This window comes from Cryptomeria japonica, chromosome 10, assembly GCF_030272615.1.
Source record: "Cryptomeria japonica chromosome 10, Sugi_1.0, whole genome shotgun sequence".
NCBI lineage: Eukaryota > Viridiplantae > Streptophyta > Pinopsida > Cupressales > Cupressaceae > Cryptomeria > Cryptomeria japonica.
In genome coordinates, this window is record NC_081414.1 from 285,458,203 (window position 1) to 285,475,303 (window position 17,101).

Genomic DNA, 17,101 nt, shown 5'->3' on the forward strand with positions numbered 1-17,101 from the left:
CACCAAAAAGGCCACTTTTTGTGCATTTTTGCTAGATTCAACTTCTGGCTATTTTTTCATCAATTTGAATTTCTTTTTTCAAAAATAAAAAATCGTTTTTGCAGATCCCGAAGTCACAAATCCGCTCATATAATTTTAAAGACTAAATTATAAAAACACACTTTCTTGAAGATTGCTACAAATACAATAGTCCAAGGTTGTCAGATTGTGGAGAGTATATTGAGACATATAATTTTAGACTTTGAATAGGAAAAAATCCTAGGTCTATGATTTTTTGCATGCTTGACCAACACTTTTTGGCTGAATTTTGGAGGGAATAATCTATAGAGTATCTTAATCTAGAATTTTTAATGTTTCAACTAATGGAAGAACCTCTAGGTCTAAGGAACCTATGACACTTGACCAACACTTTCAGCTATAGATTTTAATAATAGGTTCCTTTCTATATCTCATTACTAAATCTGTACTTTTGTGTTAGCATTTTGTTATGTATCCATCATTTTATACTAATCTCATAAAATCTTCATCATTTAACCAAGTCCTTGCATCTTCTTATCTAATTTAGTCGACTTAATTAAAAATAATAATTTGTCATTATGTTTAGCATTGCTTGAGTATTGAAGCTAAGCCTAATTGGTTGTTCTCTTATTGAAATGATAAGACAGTGGAAAATGGTTTCTAGTTTGCACCTCTAGGGTAAAGATTACATTTGCAAAAAAAAATGCACACTATATATGGAGAAGAACATAATTTGTGATGTTTGATAAACATAATATTAATAAATATTTTATATTAAAAATATCTACCATTTATATATTCTAATTGATATGGAGCCTATTTCACATTTTTTCACAATATTAGTAATTCTTATATATAAAAAATTAATTTGACCAAATACTATATTTATGAATAATATTTTTTATTAGATAAGAGGGAAAAAGAGTCCCTCGTCCAAAGTTCTAACATGAAATTAGAAAATTCAATAACACAAGAAGTTTCTACAACAATGCAACACCAAAATGAACTATAACACAAAGCTTAGAAAAAATTAAGGATGAAAAGGAAAGGTGGAATTGTTAAATTTCCAATATTTGAGGCTCATTTAAAGTGTTCTACTCATCCACCACCAAGTTTCTTATTTCATTCTACTTGTCTAGGGTAATTCCCTCATTGAATTTTTAATCTTATAGATCTTCTTAAGCTCCTTTTTTTCTTTTATGTGTCGTCTCTTCTATCTATCCCTTAGAATACATAAGTTCTTTAGTGATAGATAGAAGCCTAAATATAGTGTCCTTGAATTACGAAACTCTACTATTTAAAAGCTATTTTTTCTTCTAATTTCTTTGAATCTCCTCTTGGAAGTATTTACTATCCTTCTCATCACTAACTTCAATGATCTTTATTCTTAATAAAGTTTTTGAGAGTTAGATATATTATTGGACAACAAAATCTAAGTTGATTTCCAAAGCATTCTTCTTATTGGGTTTGCAGTATGAGTCAGAGATATCTTCAAGCGATATGTTCGATATGATTTTGTGGGTAGTGTATTATTCTTCACTTCCACTATCATTACAATATTCTAAAATTAACTCTATCTAATATTTTAGTATCCATATCTTTTCTTAATATTCTTTCCTAGCTAGTAACTACTACAATTCTTTGTGAGATTCTCTTCTTTAATACATTTTACATGTCATTATTTTCTTCATCCAAATCCTCATTCATTCCCTTTCTCATTTTGGGTCTTCTTTGTTTTCTTTTCCTACTATTCCAAGTGTTTTGAGTCTTCAAGTTTACATTTTTCCTTACTCTCTACCTATTTTATTCAAGGATGTTTCAAAACTAGAGGCCTCATTAAATTAATGTTGGCTTGTTTAGAAGCAATTCTTAGCTCCTTAACTAGAACCTTAACTTTTTTATCCTTCTCATAATAGCTTGTTGGGTATCCATGGGGGGTCTAAACTTATTTTCCTCTACGTGGAATCATATGAGGAAACCAATTCTAGACTAGTTAAAATTCTATGTATTTTCTTGGAAGCAAATAGAAGGTTTTGAAACATATTTATCTATAACCTCTTTGGTTCTAGTATTGGTTTGAAATATAGTATGTAGTGGAGTTATGTCTAGGTAGAGTTGGTAAAGATAGTATATCAATCCTTGATGTAGGTGAACAATGTACCCAGTGATAATGGAGGATCCTAGAGAACATACAATTTAGAAAGGAAATATTATTATCTTTCTTATCCCTAAATATACTAACAAAGGAAAATATTAATTATGGATGATGTGCCAAAACATCCTTCTAAAGTGAAGTATTTGTTTACATGCCATCTTACTTTATTCCAATGCTTAGGAAAACCCTCTCTTTTTACAGACACTTTGAAAATGAATTAGTTTCTCTCCCTTACTAAGGAAACCCTCAATAAATTCCTTATCTAGATATTTGTGACACCTCTCAAGACCTTAAACCCTTTAAGGATTATCAAAGTAGCCTCCCCTATCACTTTCTTAGTCACTATAAACTCCACCCCAGATATTTTGACTTCCCTTAGATTCAAGGATTTTGTGAATAGTTTTGAAAGAATGACATTTTGGATATACATGGCCATGAAGCAATTGGAAACACCTCCTTTGAAAATCCTCTATTTTTATGAACAATATTTTAATTAGTTAAATTTGGATACAACCTAAACTATTTTAGATAGAAAACATCAAGTAGAAGAGAGAGAACTTATGAGCTGACTCTACTAAAAACTAAATGACCAAGAACAACCAGAAGAATAGAAACCAAATAAAAAATATTAGAGATGAGGAGAAGATACCATAATACCATGGAACCACATAATGGTTTGTTAAAAGAATCGAACACATCATGATGCACTACTCTATATTGATCATATCAATATAGTCCAAGAAGGAAAACTCCCCGTTAGTAGATTCCTCTCAAGAGAGAACCACATTTGGAGTACCATTAACTATCACTTTTCTAGAAGACCTAGACAACAAACTAACAATATCCTCCTCCTTCTCAGCTCTCTTGTATTTAGAAAATTCTTCTTCTCCAATTCCTACTATACCACCTACATGGAGACCGCCATTTTTTTCACCATATCCTTGTTGAATCACAACATCCTCTATATTTTTTTATTATTTTAGTCTACAATATTAATAATTTTTTTATTTGTTATATGAGCAATGTTAACATGGTAGTTATATGGTGAATTTTCATGCAAAGCACAAATCTATGATACTATATAAAAATAATTTTTAAAACATGAATCAATATCTCTAATGTGGTTGAGAAGATGTTGGTAGCTATCATTATATTATTATAAAATATAGACACAAGTTATAGGCATTTACGGATTTTAATGACCAACATTCTATATTCAAAATTTTAATAGATATGGATATATGCATATACTGAAAACAAACATATGTAAATATGTACAAAAAACTTTCAAAAAAGTATACAATGAAAATAGTGATAAAATTTTAGTTCACTTCAATAACCTCCAACAATAAGAAATGAATTATAAATTATTCAATAATGACATATATTCTGTAAGGAGCTAACATTTTTCCTTGTTAATGGACATAGTAAGCCAAATCTTGAACACAAATATGCAGAGGAACCTAGATCTAAAAATTGGAGCTAAAACTATTAGGCATGGATGTTTGGCACTCTTGTTTAAAGGTGCATAGATATAACATAGGTCAGAAAAAATTTACTCATGAGAATCAAAAGTGTTGTCTCCTAGATATCTAGGTCAAAGCAGGACCAGGGCACCCTTTGTCATATTCTAGGAATTTTTACTTGTTTTAAATTCGTCATAACATATAATATTCTACTCTACTCTCTTGTACTACTTTCATTATCAAATCTAAACCTACACTCATGTAAAACATAGAAGAGGGGTTGTGCTATATAGGGGATCACTTAATTCAAACCCTATGTTGATGTTCCCACCTACACAACAAATATGATGATAAAAAGGAGCCTATCCTGAAAAGGGCAGACGCTAAACAATAATAAAAATGTTGAGCTGATAAATATTAGCTCAAGTATGAATTTCTTGGCATGAGTTCTCACACAAGTCTTAATATGAATCCCTATAACATGTTTGTGCATGCTTTCAAAACATAATGTAGTTGATAATGATTGTTGTATGAAAGTTGTATGCTTGAATACATCACTCATTGATTGAAATATGTAATTCAATTACTTAATTGAATGTGCTTGTGAATGCACTAAGAAGACTAAGATTTAGAAATGAGAGAAGGATTTATATTTATATGAAACTTACACTTTTTTTGCATTTACTTTTTGAGTAAGCCCAACAGAGGAAGGCAATTTTTTTCTATTTACATAGTTGACATTAATATTTTCAAATTTTGATCTAATTTTCCTAGATAGGGATGCCTAGGGCCCTAGTCCTAGAAAATTGAATAATAAAAATGGTTGTGAATAAAAGAACATGCCAAGTTTATGAAAATAGTACCAAAATAAAGCACGACTAGACATAAATCATGTGCAATTGCCAAAGTGGTTCCAAACTAAGTATGCAATAACTTACGAAACTACACAAGAAAGGGTTAAGATTTATTATTTATCAAAATTACTTAGGATAGAATCCAAGCATCATCCCTTATAGTGCATCTCTAGAATATTTGAATATCGATGGATGGTGAAATCAAGTAGGATACTATTATCCTTAAGAATTATCATCAATTAATTAAATTGCACTCTTTTGATTAACAAAAATAAACTTAGAACAATAATAATCATAATAATTGAAATATAGTCCATTTATTCAATTTCTTTAAAAAATATATAATTTTTCCTAACATATTTAATATAAAATATGAAATGATTTCCTTAACTATGTAATTAAATGAATAGTTAATTTGATTATACTTCTAACAACTAATATACAATCTTTAATAGACAAATTAAATATAATCTATATGTAATGAAGACCATAATTATGAAAGATGTAATTCTTAAAACTTTAAAAGAAGTGAAACTGATATGTTACAAGAACACACAATAAATACCTACAATCATGTCCATCCGCAACTTCAAAAACTTTCCTTTTTCACATCTTTTATATCATATATTGTCAATTTTCACAACAAATATGAATTGCCTTTAAATAAAAGATGTTGATAAAAATTTAGCATGCCTAAACACACTAAAGGGAACAATAACTCATTGTTTATTATTCACTTACAAGAGCATGTTGGGTTTACATGGTCTTAATTAATCATATCGATGGAAGGCAAATGAATTTTTACTAAGCGTACAATGATATAACAATGTAAACAAATTAGATAATATATGAGTTCAATTGACCAAAGCGCAGTGGCGTCTGACTTGTCCTGCATTCCCAGTGAGGATGTCAATTGTACCCATCTTCTCCATAGATCTTCCAAACTCAGTAAAGAACCAACTAGTAGAGTTAGAACTTGAAGATGCTAGTGCAGAGTTTATGAAAGAGTTTGCTTCAGCATCCGTGACAAGTGCAGCATCTGATGCAAAAAGTCCTCGTTTCCTCCTCAAGTTGATGTAATAATGGTTGTCAAATGTTCGAAAGCTTCCAGGATCCATCTCTACTAAGCTCTTATTGTCTCCAGGCTTGCATTTTATTCTCAATTTGTTCGCATATGACTCAGCTAGGGAAGGGTCTGTAGGTTTGGAGATTCTAGTTGCAAAGGGTCCGCAATGGGAAGTGCCGATAGTGTGAGCCCCGGACAGCACAACCAAATCTTTCACGTTTAAGCCCTTTTTAATGAAAGAGGACTTAAGTTGTTCCAAGCTTGCAGAGGGAGATGGCAGGTTTGTCAATGTGTCTTTCTTCAGGGATATAACGCCATCCCTTCTTCCCATGGGAACTCTCCACACTGGCCCTCCAATCTATCCATACAAACATCAGATGATGTGTTACAAGTAATTTCAGTTTATGATCTATCAAATAGTACGAAAGCTTGTTGTAATTTTGAGAAGACAAAAAAACAAGTTCTAGTAATATACCATATCCACTGCATCTCGGGTGACGAGGGCAAGAATATCAGCGCAAGACACCACGCCAGGGCACTGCTTTTCAAGGTCTGCCTTTGCAGCGTCAATCACTTGAAATCCCCTCAAGCTCAAATTTGGAATTGCGTCTTTCTCAGCATCTTTGTTCGTTGAATTCAGTAGCACAGACCCGTCGCATCCCTGCATTGCATTAAAATGAAAATCAAAACGCGACCGGTAAACTTTAATATAAAATATACTAAGGAATTGCTACTCACCCTTACAAAACAATCGTGAAAATACATCCTTAGAATAGGAGCAGCCAAGGAGGGGGCGCTAGATATGTACTTGTCCACGGTGCTTCTTACTATTTTCTCCGCCTCTGGGCAGCTTCTTTTGTAGAAATCCAACTTCAGTTCCGTTTTTCCATTGCTAATGGCGGTTGTCGCATTTCTAGCCACAATAGAAAGAACGGAAAGAATAAGGCCAACTACGATAGACTTCTTACTCGCCATCGGTATACCTTTCTTCTTTTACTATAGATTCGGATCAGGTCAGATCAGATAACATACAACAAAAGAGAAACAAACAATGATTGTGGTTCTGATGTGAGAGGAATCGCCGAATTTATAAGCAGAATAGAGAAGAGGGGGAGGCAAGGAATGTTTGCACGACGGCAGATTCACGTCGACTTCCAAGGCAAGGCGATCAGTACAGACATGTTTGATGAAGGGATAGACAATGGCAAATTAATTTATTGTTTTCATCTACGGAAACGTGCTTCTAGGGAGATATCCCTTGGAATAATTGGCCGCATGCCTCTCTTTCTTCCCACTTTCTAGTATTAATCTTAGCTTGTATTTTTCTCAATGAAGCTACCTACCGCATTTCCTCAAGCAGCAACTCCGGTAATAGCAGCGCAACACTTTATTATAATCTTTTTCTTCCTAGCTCACCATGCTGAGATGGCCTCTTGTAGCAGTCGCATCCTTAGTTTCTAAGGCAGACTTTCTTCTTCTTATCGAAGGGAATAATATCTATGAATTGCGATCTCAGTTTCATTCGGTACAGATACGACGGTTTCACCGAAGGATATTACTACAACTTTAGCATGCTTTCATTTCACTCCAAAAAGAGAATGTCCCAACGAGCATCAATTTTTTACCTTGGGAAGACAAAACAATTGTTTCGTAAGACTATGAAAAACGTTGCATGCTAACTAAAACTTGAGAAGCACATTGAATCGTTGAACGACGAGAAAATAACTGTAAACAAAAGATGGAGATAACTAAATATAACTACGTTGTCAACGAAAAATATCCAATCGTTTTGGTCAAGAAGAACTTGTCGCGGATGGTTATTGGTTTGAAAAATATATGTAATGGTCGGTCTAACCTAACGGCTTGCCTAAGCTGGTCTAAGATTTACGTGGTCTAAGATGTCGGTCGGATTTGAGATAGTTGAAGTGTCTTGATTATATCTTGTTTTCATTGTTTAGATTATAATGGGTGATGTTGATGGTCCATGTAAATACAATCTAGATCAAGGAGTATAATTAAAAGATGGCATAGTCCAATAGCATACACACCTTCAACACATCTATATGTAAAATAAATGTAAAAATATAAAAAAATATAATGTATTTATTAGTTATTTATAGCAACATATAATTTGAATACAAAAATATAAAGAATTATAGTGATTTATATAAATGATCTATTGGTATGTCTAAAAATGCATTGTGCACTTAAGAGTTTTTATCTTTTCATATATCATGTTTGTCTACTCACATATAAATTTTATTAATAAAACCCTTCTTTCACTATGAGGTTTTTCATCAATACCTTCTTCTCATTCCCTTACTTTTCCCTCAAGGGTTCTTCATTTTTCCTCTTAACTTTGCTAAAATAGAGTTTACACCACTCCCATTTGCCCTTCTTCCCCTCTACTCTAACTTAGAACAACTTTTTCCTTTTTCCTTTCTCTGAAGTACAATAGCCATTACTATTGGCCATTGGAAAGAAACAAGACATATATTTTATCACATGTTTGGGATAAGAAAGAAACAACTCATCCTATTGCTAGATCAATACAAAGAAATAACCAAGCAATATAGAATTAAAAGTACATTCTTGAATTGAATAAAAATGACAAAAGATTCATTGCTACACTATGAAAGAACATCCAATAGATTATTCAACAATAAAAAGACTAATGGTGAAGGAAATAAGCTATGATGTGGAAGAAAATGAAAAAGAATTTAGTTACCAACAGAATGCCACAACACATTAAATAATAAAACTTCTATGCATGTAGAAAATCAATTGTTGTAATAGTAGAATATGATAAGTCGTGATGTAGGAATAGGTAACTAGAACCCTAAAATAGAAGTGATGAAAAGAATCACCCCTAGAATAGCTACCAAATGTAAAATCCTATTGTAAATTATTTCAAACCATTGCATAATGACTATATCTATAAAAACATTAATAGTCACATGAAATAAATCATCTCAATACTATGAATTGGAAAATATAAAAACACCTTTACTCATAAAGGCATTTTCTTTTAGTTTGTCAAATTCACTTTTTAAGTGAGTAAGATTAATAGGAATATAGATAATCACAATTATCCTCTCAATCTAAAATATAATTCATCACTATAGTCTATAGTAAGTATTATCTTAGTCTCTTGTGGTCTCCCTAGCCCTTGGGACTTGTCTCCATTGTAGGCTAGTGTGATGTGAGTAACTTGTCTTTTTATGGCTATGTTGTAGTTCATTCTATTTGGTTCCAAAGTGTAGTACTTATTTTGTGGAGAAAAAATAGGCCTAGATTTATTGACTAGCTAGGATAGTAGTGCTAGAACTAGGACTATAATATTGTGTACCTAAAAATCTAGCACAAAAATTGGACACTAGTAATGGACTAGAAATCTAGTAGACCTTGACTTGTATACACTCAAGCTAGAGCCCTACCTAGGTGCTAGTGTCTTGTTTGTGGGCTAGTATCATTTGGTTATCTATTTTTCTTATTTCATCATTTGCTTGGTCTTCTAGCTATTTCTCGACAAAACTTTAGAAATAAAATTTCCACCCTTTTCTAGAGTAGGTCTTCCAACTTTTTTCTTCATGAAAAAGTGTCATACTTGAGTATTTATGGCACCCATTCATTTTGGAAGGCATGCCATTTGTTAGAAGCAATCCATCATCATTCTAATTGGCGGAGGGATTATACCTCATAGTAAGGAAATCTCATTCGATGGATTGTATCTATGTTTAGATTTTTTCTAAATTGGTTTTTGAGTATATTGGAAGAGGTGATTACCCTCATCCTACTCATTAATCTAGAAAATGATGGTTGAGTCATCTAGTTGAGGGGTGTTGGCTCCTAGCCATTCCACCATTTGTGCTGGTTTTCATAGTTTTTGTATGAGTTATCAATAGTGTCATGGAGTATATTTGAGGTATATGATTCCCTCATCCTTCTCTTAAGTTGGGTTGCAATAGAACATTGTAATAGGTTCATGCTCAATAATTATTTGGGTGTTGGTTTTCTATCTCATAAGTTCATAATGGTAGTTCCATCCCAGAAAATGAAAGTATTTCATTGGTTCCATGTTTCTTGTAATAATGGTGATTTTTTTTATGTGCTTGCTTTCCTTGTGTTTGTTGAAGTATAGACTCCACTCTAGGACCCACAACCTACAAAATAAACCTTCATGGAGAGAAGATAAATATTTCAGCAGAAATAATCATGAATTGAGATGAGTAAAATATACAAGGATCTCTACTTATAAAGGAAAGAGAAAGGATATGAGCACTAATGAGGTACGAGAGTAGGTAGGGTAAGTATAACTACCTAACAACTAATATGCTCAAATATTTATGCAACCTAGGAAATAATGAATGGCAGCTATCATTAGGTTGGACTTAAGCATATAGGGTAAATAATATATACTCTAATAGCCCCCCTTGAGTGCAACATAGGGAGAAAATTATTATGCATTATGGATCCTAACAATATCACCCTATTAGGTACCCATGTAAAAAGAAAATGATCTCTTACAAACAAAGAAAAGGAGAAAACCTCATGGGACAAAAATCCTCTCCAAAAGACAAAAAAGAAACAAGATGCATGGATGGATGACTAAATCACACCCCGCAAGGACTACATACATCATGTATATAGAATCAATGATTCCCCCCATAGGAAGGAAGAAAGGGGACGACGTAGCCTCACCATAATGAAGAATATCGTGTAAAAATGGTAAGCGCTTGAAGATAAAATATAGTCAAATGCCTACAAACACCATTTCTCCCTTTGGGAAAAAGATACATCAAGTGTAAACATAGGAATGCTTCCCTTTCTGGATAGGAAATAGAAAGTGGAATCCAAATGTATAATGATGATGTCTTTTAAATCTACTTATGTGTCACCAAGACCTTGGAAGATGATGCCATGAACAAATCAGTCACACACTCAATCACAATAGAAGGTGACAAACAAGGAATCGCTAGGAAGTGATCTTGAACAAGCTCCAAAGAAAAATAAGATGTGACGACAATTGTACCACAACTATCATCAAATAAGAGAGTTCAACCTTGAAATGTGTCTTCCAAATCTAAAATGTGAGACTCCACAAAGAAAGAACCATTTTTTGGTAAGTAGAAATGCCAATCAAGAAGACAAGTAGATACCTATTGCTTAGGAATGATGGAAGTCTCAAGAAAAGGCTAATCAACTATCTTTGATGAATAATCAAGAATCTTTGATGCATCAACAATCTCATCTAAAATTTCCAGATCCTCCATAGGATCACAAACATGGGTTATCGGCTCTAAAAAATGAAGAGGCACATGAGAATCAGGAAGAAAATCAGCGAGAGATGGTAGAGTGTCATGATCACCATATACCTCTCAAATATGAGTCCAAAGAGCATGTGGGCACTCAAAATGAATAAGTAACTCTAAAATGTCATAATTGACATTATAAAAAATAACTTTAAAAACTCAAGTCATATGACCTTTCCAAGTACTAATCTCACAAGCTATGTTAGGACAAGAAACTTGATTACACAAATATGACAATAAATCATGCTCATTAAGATGAATAATCATAAAATCATATTGTCTATAATTCCCCTTCTCTAAAGTAAATGAAAAACCCATTACAAAGATATATTCATCAAAATAATACAGGAACTTCCAAAAAAAAGAATAAAAACCTATAAAGCCTGATTTTCAGCAAAAGATGAGGTCTAGATAGGAGCTATGATTTGGCAGGCGCCTGCGCTGACAAAGTAAAACCAGATAACAAAAGTCTTGTTACCACACTTCACACACCAAGTAGGTTCACAAAGTCTGCGTCAACACACAACACGACAGTCAGAAACCATAGCACGTGCGTGAGCCAATGAGTGCTTCGAGAGCCTAAGCTCACAATAATGCAATCGAGAAATCCTTGATGCCGATGAATAGTAAAAGTCGTGCCTAAATGAATGGCATTTCCCATAACTAATATGATGCACAACGCATAAGATTTACAAGAAGAAAGTGACTACATGATATGAGGTGGGCCAATGGACTGAGATAAGAGAGACTAGATTTTTGAAAACGGATCGCTCTCTCCAGATCAGTAAATATGACACAGATTGCTAGTAGATGCGATCTGGCAAAATGAAAATGTGAGAGATTGGAGGCAGCCCGTAGTAGGCCAATGTGTCCACACTCGATATAAATCACCATAAAAATCTAAACCACTAAACAAATCCCTCCACCTCAATGATGAAGTCCTTGACAAACAATGAATCTACGAGAAAATCAAGCATCAACAATAAGACATGTATGAGCTAACAATATCAAATGCACGATCTGAAATGTATGCCCGCAAATAAGAACAATCTATCTACAACAGACAGGAAAAGAATGATTAGCTCAAGGAAACGGATCACAGGTCAATGTAGAGGGGTTCTCATCAGATCGCATAATAGAGGATTGATAAGTTAAAGTTTGACAAACTGAAGATAATCCAACAAGTGTATATAGAGATATTAGAGGCCACTACCAAGGCCTACAACCAATTACGTGAAGAAGCGAAGAGAAAACATAAGAAAGTTGTGGCTCCCCCACCACCCCAGATAGATGCTAGATCGACAACCTCCACTATGGAGAATATCAATAAATTTTTGGCTCAATAACAACTACAACCAGTGGTATCGAGTCAACTTCTCCATATTCTAGTGATTCACCATCAATTGGATAGAGAACATGTCTCTCTTACAAAAGTTCCAGCTAGGGGTTATCTTCCATCAATAATCTCAAGAAAAAGAAGATGTTTTGAAGTAGCACATACAAACTACTAAACATGTGGAAGAGGTCACTATTGACATTTATGGCATATACCGTTACCTGAAATGGAACCTCCCTTAGTTAAATTTAGAAAATATTAGGTTGTTGATGGATGACCTACTCCAAGACCTAGCTCTACAAAAAGATAAGATCAAGTAGGAAGTACCAACAAAGTTTTAGAAAGAAAATGAGGATGAAGCAAGACATCGATGTGCTATAATCTAGACTACCATAGAGACACAACTCACAAGAACTAATAATATAAAGGTGGAGATCAACCAAATATATCAAATTTGTTTACAATGTCCAACCTTATTTGGCTCATTAGGAAATCAAATAGATCCATTAGAGGTAAGAATCCTCCAAGAAGCACAGTAGTATGATGCCCTTAAATATGTAGATGGGACAAAAACAATATAAATAAAAGACCTACACGACTAATACTAACATGTCTAAGAGTAGAAGGATAGATCTTGGAGAGAGTTTAGATAGCTAAGAGAATTTGTCAAGATCCAACTAGCACATATCATTGGCATGATTCAAGATTCCCAAATTATTTTTAAAATCATATAGATTCCAAATTCACTTCCAAAAGTAGAGAGTCAGCTTACACAGTTGCACATACACCTCAAATAGTTGCAAACTACAAAGAAACAATGAGCTAATAACTTCAAATACCTTAAAATTATATGCAAGCATCTACTTCCATAGGTAGGTTGACTTTATCTAACAATTCAAGGTTTTGAAGAGGAAAGAATTATGGCCTAAAATAGCATAAACCTACACCAATTCTAAGATATGTAATAAATAACCAAAAAAAAGGTTCTAAAATAGGGTATTGAAAAATAGAATGTACTTTAGGGATGTCATCTAATGGCCATGTATTCTATTGTAGATATAAGTAAATAGAAAGATCTATTAACAAGAATAGATAAGAGATAGATAAGATACAAACAATTCTGATTTCTTGTCTGTGATGTGTATATGATATTTTATTCTTATTTACAACTAAGATAGTCTATATGGGATACCTTTCCTTGATGTCTCAATAGGACTAAGTCTAGTGTAGAAGCCTAAAATATTAGAAATCCTTTGGGTACAAAACTTTAGTTCGTATCATTTATATTTCTTGCTAACAATAAAAAATTTTATTATTAAAGAGAGGAATGTATTCTTGTGTGAGACTATTGCCAATATTTACCATAACAAATTATCTCTAAACAAATTTATTTATTATCTTGTCAATTTTCAATTCTGTGTATCCATTTCTTCCATCATTTTCATCATATCTTTCATCACCTTCATTTCTTTCATCACTTTCAACTCTTTTTCATCACTTTTATATACTTTTCTTCATCCATCATTTATTTCATCATCTTCCTATCATCATCATTATTCATCCTCCTCCTTAGAAACCTTCATTTTAAAAACATTGTTAATTTTGCATGCAAAACAAAAATAAACTTGTAGAAGGGCGTAAAGGATTAATTATATAAACTTTGTTGTAGTTAATAAAGGTCCTTTATATATGCATATAGCATACCGATCCCATATTGTTATTATTGATTGTTAACTTGTGATAAAAAGTAGACTAATTAGTTTGGTGGTCGAGAATATACTTTGTACAATTAAGTTCATGTAAGCCGCAAGATTTTGTCGGAAAAAAATATAAGTCTCGTTCAAAATTCCGGCGGATGATAACTCATTCCCTGGTTCATTCCATGGTTTCTGATATTTTAGAATTTTAGCGATATATATGAAAGTAATTATTCAATATGCACGTAAGAAGTAGGGCCAGTCACGTGCCACTTGTTGGAAATTACTTATATTAAGATGGCTAAGCAACAGTTCAGATCACTGTTTAATTCTCAGTATGACCGAGATTTATTTACTACGGACTCTAAACTGGGAAAGAAATGACTGTAAAGGTGACTAATCAGGTGGTTTTCATGGCGTTTACAAACTTTCTGAAGTTGATATTAGACGACCCCCCTTCTCTCACAGCATTCCTTGCCATATTCTTGAGCGTACTCATTCTTTCCCTAATCTCAGCACCTTCTTTACCATCCAATAATCTCTCAATCGTCTCCTGGACCTCATCTTTCTCTATAATCCCTTTCTTGTTTGCATTCAAAGCCAGCCCAACTCTCCACTCATCTACAACGAAAGATCTGTCTATAAACTGGTCTGCAAAATAAGGCCAACAGATCATTGGAACACCCATGGTGATACTCTCAAGAGTTGAATTCCATCCGCAGTGCGTGACGAAGCAGGCTATAGAAGGGTGGGACAAAACTGTCAGCTGTGGAGACCACGACACAAAGCAGCCAAGATGTTTTGTGCGTTCCATGAATCCTGAAGGCAGCACTGCAGGCTCTCCACTCAGTAGATCACACCGCAGAACCCACAGAAATGGTCTCTGAGTAGCCTCCAATCCCAGCGCAAACTCCTCCAACTGTTTTTGGTTCAAAATAGCTACGCTTCCGAATGCAATATATATCACAGACTTCGGGCGCTGTTTGTCTAGCCACGACAGGCACTCCACTTCTTCTGTCCAGAAGCCTGTGCTAATTTTATTCTCTGACCTTTCACAATCGGTGTCGAGAAAGTCTGAAGGGATCAAGGGACCTATAGAATAGACTTGATCTTCTTTTGCAAAGGAATTGTGAATTGGAATTTCTAGTTCATAGAAAGTATTGCTTACAAGGAATAGCCCTTTTGCACTTTCAATACATCTAAGAGTCATCATAAAAAGGAACTCCTGATCTTCGCTTCCTGGAAGTAACCATGGAAGATGACTAGAATGAATTTGGGGCGCCGAGGGAACGTATTCGACCATACGATGTTCTGTAAGTACACCTGCAACCACAAAATCGGATGCAAAAATGTTGCTGAAAATTTCTATAAACAGTACCTAATACAAATATAACACACCAAATAACTGGATTTTTACCGTTGGAAGTTATTATTCCGGAAGAGATGAGACTTGGAGCATGATAGAAGGTAGAGTACGTGGCATTGAGCGCTGCCCAAAAGACACCTCTTGATACATCCAAGTGCTTCGTTGCTTCTAATACCCAAGAAGCCGAAATAAAGTCTACAATCAAGCAGGTAACATCCAGCCCTTCCTCCTCTTGGATCTCATCAATCAATTTACACAGTAAAGGCCCACAGGTGCTCTCCATTGAACTCGTCATCTTGGAAAACTGATTTCGACTTTCATGGAGATCTAGTCCATCAGAGATTGAAAGTAAGCGAATACCGATTTCTTTTGCCTCTGTCACTAAGTTCGATTTTTGGTGGCTATTAGCTGCAACCATGCGTTGGTGTTGATAGTCTGTGTTAATAAACGCAATAGAAAATCCCTCCTCGACTGCAAGCTTCTTGGCCAGCTGAAACATGGGATTTATGTGGCCTTGAGCAGGAAAACAGACCATAACCGCGATGGGCTTCTTGTTTAAGCTATGACCCATTGCCAATGTCAATAACACTAAATTGCAATTATAAATCAGCAAGAAGAATAAGAACTAGAGCCAAGTATGGCTGAACGTTGAGCTGATACTGGTTTATATAAGCTGTCAAAATTGTCGATGTTTCTCGGGGAACGAGATACTAAAATGCATTTCATGTAAAGATTCGCGTTACGTACGAATTAGTTATTCCACAGTGATTTCCATTGAGGGATATTACCGTTAACTCCATCGAAAGAATGAAATAAATAAAACATAAGTACTTTTATGTCCGTTTATGTCGTAGTTAGTTATACCAGATTGGTCTTAGTTTTTATTAGCTATTTTTCTGGTTACCTAATCGTTTGTTTTAGAGATAACAGACAGTCCGAACTTCAATAATTTCATGTTTTATTATCTTAATAAGCTATTTTGAAATAACGTTCGTCATTTTATTATTTAATTTTATTCAAAAGGATAAAATTATATTATTTAATTTTATTCAAAAGGATAGAGAATCCCAAAGTTCATTTTGTCAAATTACAAATTTAGAAGGATATGAAAGTAAATATGTAAAATTGTGAAAAAAGGAATCAAGTTGCTATGAAAAATAGTTAAAATATTTGTTAATTCATTTTGTCAAATTACAAATTTAGAAGGATATGAAAGTAAATATGTAGAATTGTGAAAAAAGAATCAAGTTGTTATGAAAAATAGTTAAAATATTTGTTAATTCATTTTGTCAAATTACAAATTTAGAAGGATATGAAAGTAAATATGTAAAATTGTAAAAACAAATCAAGTTGCTAAGATAAATAGTTAAAATATTTGTTATATAAACTATTATTATTTCCATAAACATATTGCAAGGATGTTAGTGTGGATTTTGTGTTGAGATTACTAAGAATTTAGAGGGAGCTTTCCCTCGATAAATGGTAACTTGGATTTAAACTTAATAGATATCTATGCTCAAAAGACTCAACTTATATTTGGCTCCTTGATCTCCCATAAGAATATTGGAATGAATAAATTATCATTAGTATTACAAATCTCTTTGATCATTTTCTGGATTCACATAATGTGAAAAGCTATAATAATAAGCTAGTATTTATTGAATGTTGTGCCAACCTAGATGATACTTAGATTAGATTCTTCCCACATTTATTTGATTTAAATAAAATCTTGAAAACCGAAAGTGAAACATTCTTTATTAGAACCTCTCCTTATTCTACCAAAATTGTTTGAAACTAAGTCACTTGGTCAATGACTATCCTCAAGCAACAA

General features: G+C 33.5%; 2 protein-coding genes across 2 annotated transcripts; both read right to left on the reverse strand.

Annotated features, from left to right (window-relative positions):
• Positions 1-5,347: 5,347 nt before the first annotated feature.
• Positions 5,348-6,534, reverse strand: LOC131055591 (peroxidase 3-like). Its single transcript, XM_057990059.1, has 3 exons — positions 6,298-6,534; positions 6,035-6,220; positions 5,348-5,917 (listed from the first exon to the last, which is right to left on the reverse strand). Exons 1-3 carry the CDS (start codon positions 6,532-6,534, stop codon positions 5,348-5,350), a joined length of 993 nt encoding a protein of 330 aa, XP_057846042.1.
• A 7,770-nt stretch (positions 6,535-14,304) lies between these two features.
• On the reverse strand, positions 14,305-15,841 carry LOC131055549 (UDP-glycosyltransferase 85A5-like). The gene is made up of 2 exons (XM_057990016.1): positions 15,322-15,841; positions 14,305-15,227 (listed from the first exon to the last, which is right to left on the reverse strand). Exons 1-2 carry the CDS (start codon positions 15,839-15,841, stop codon positions 14,305-14,307), a joined length of 1,443 nt encoding a protein of 480 aa, XP_057845999.1.
• Between the last annotated feature and the right edge of the window lie 1,260 nt (positions 15,842-17,101).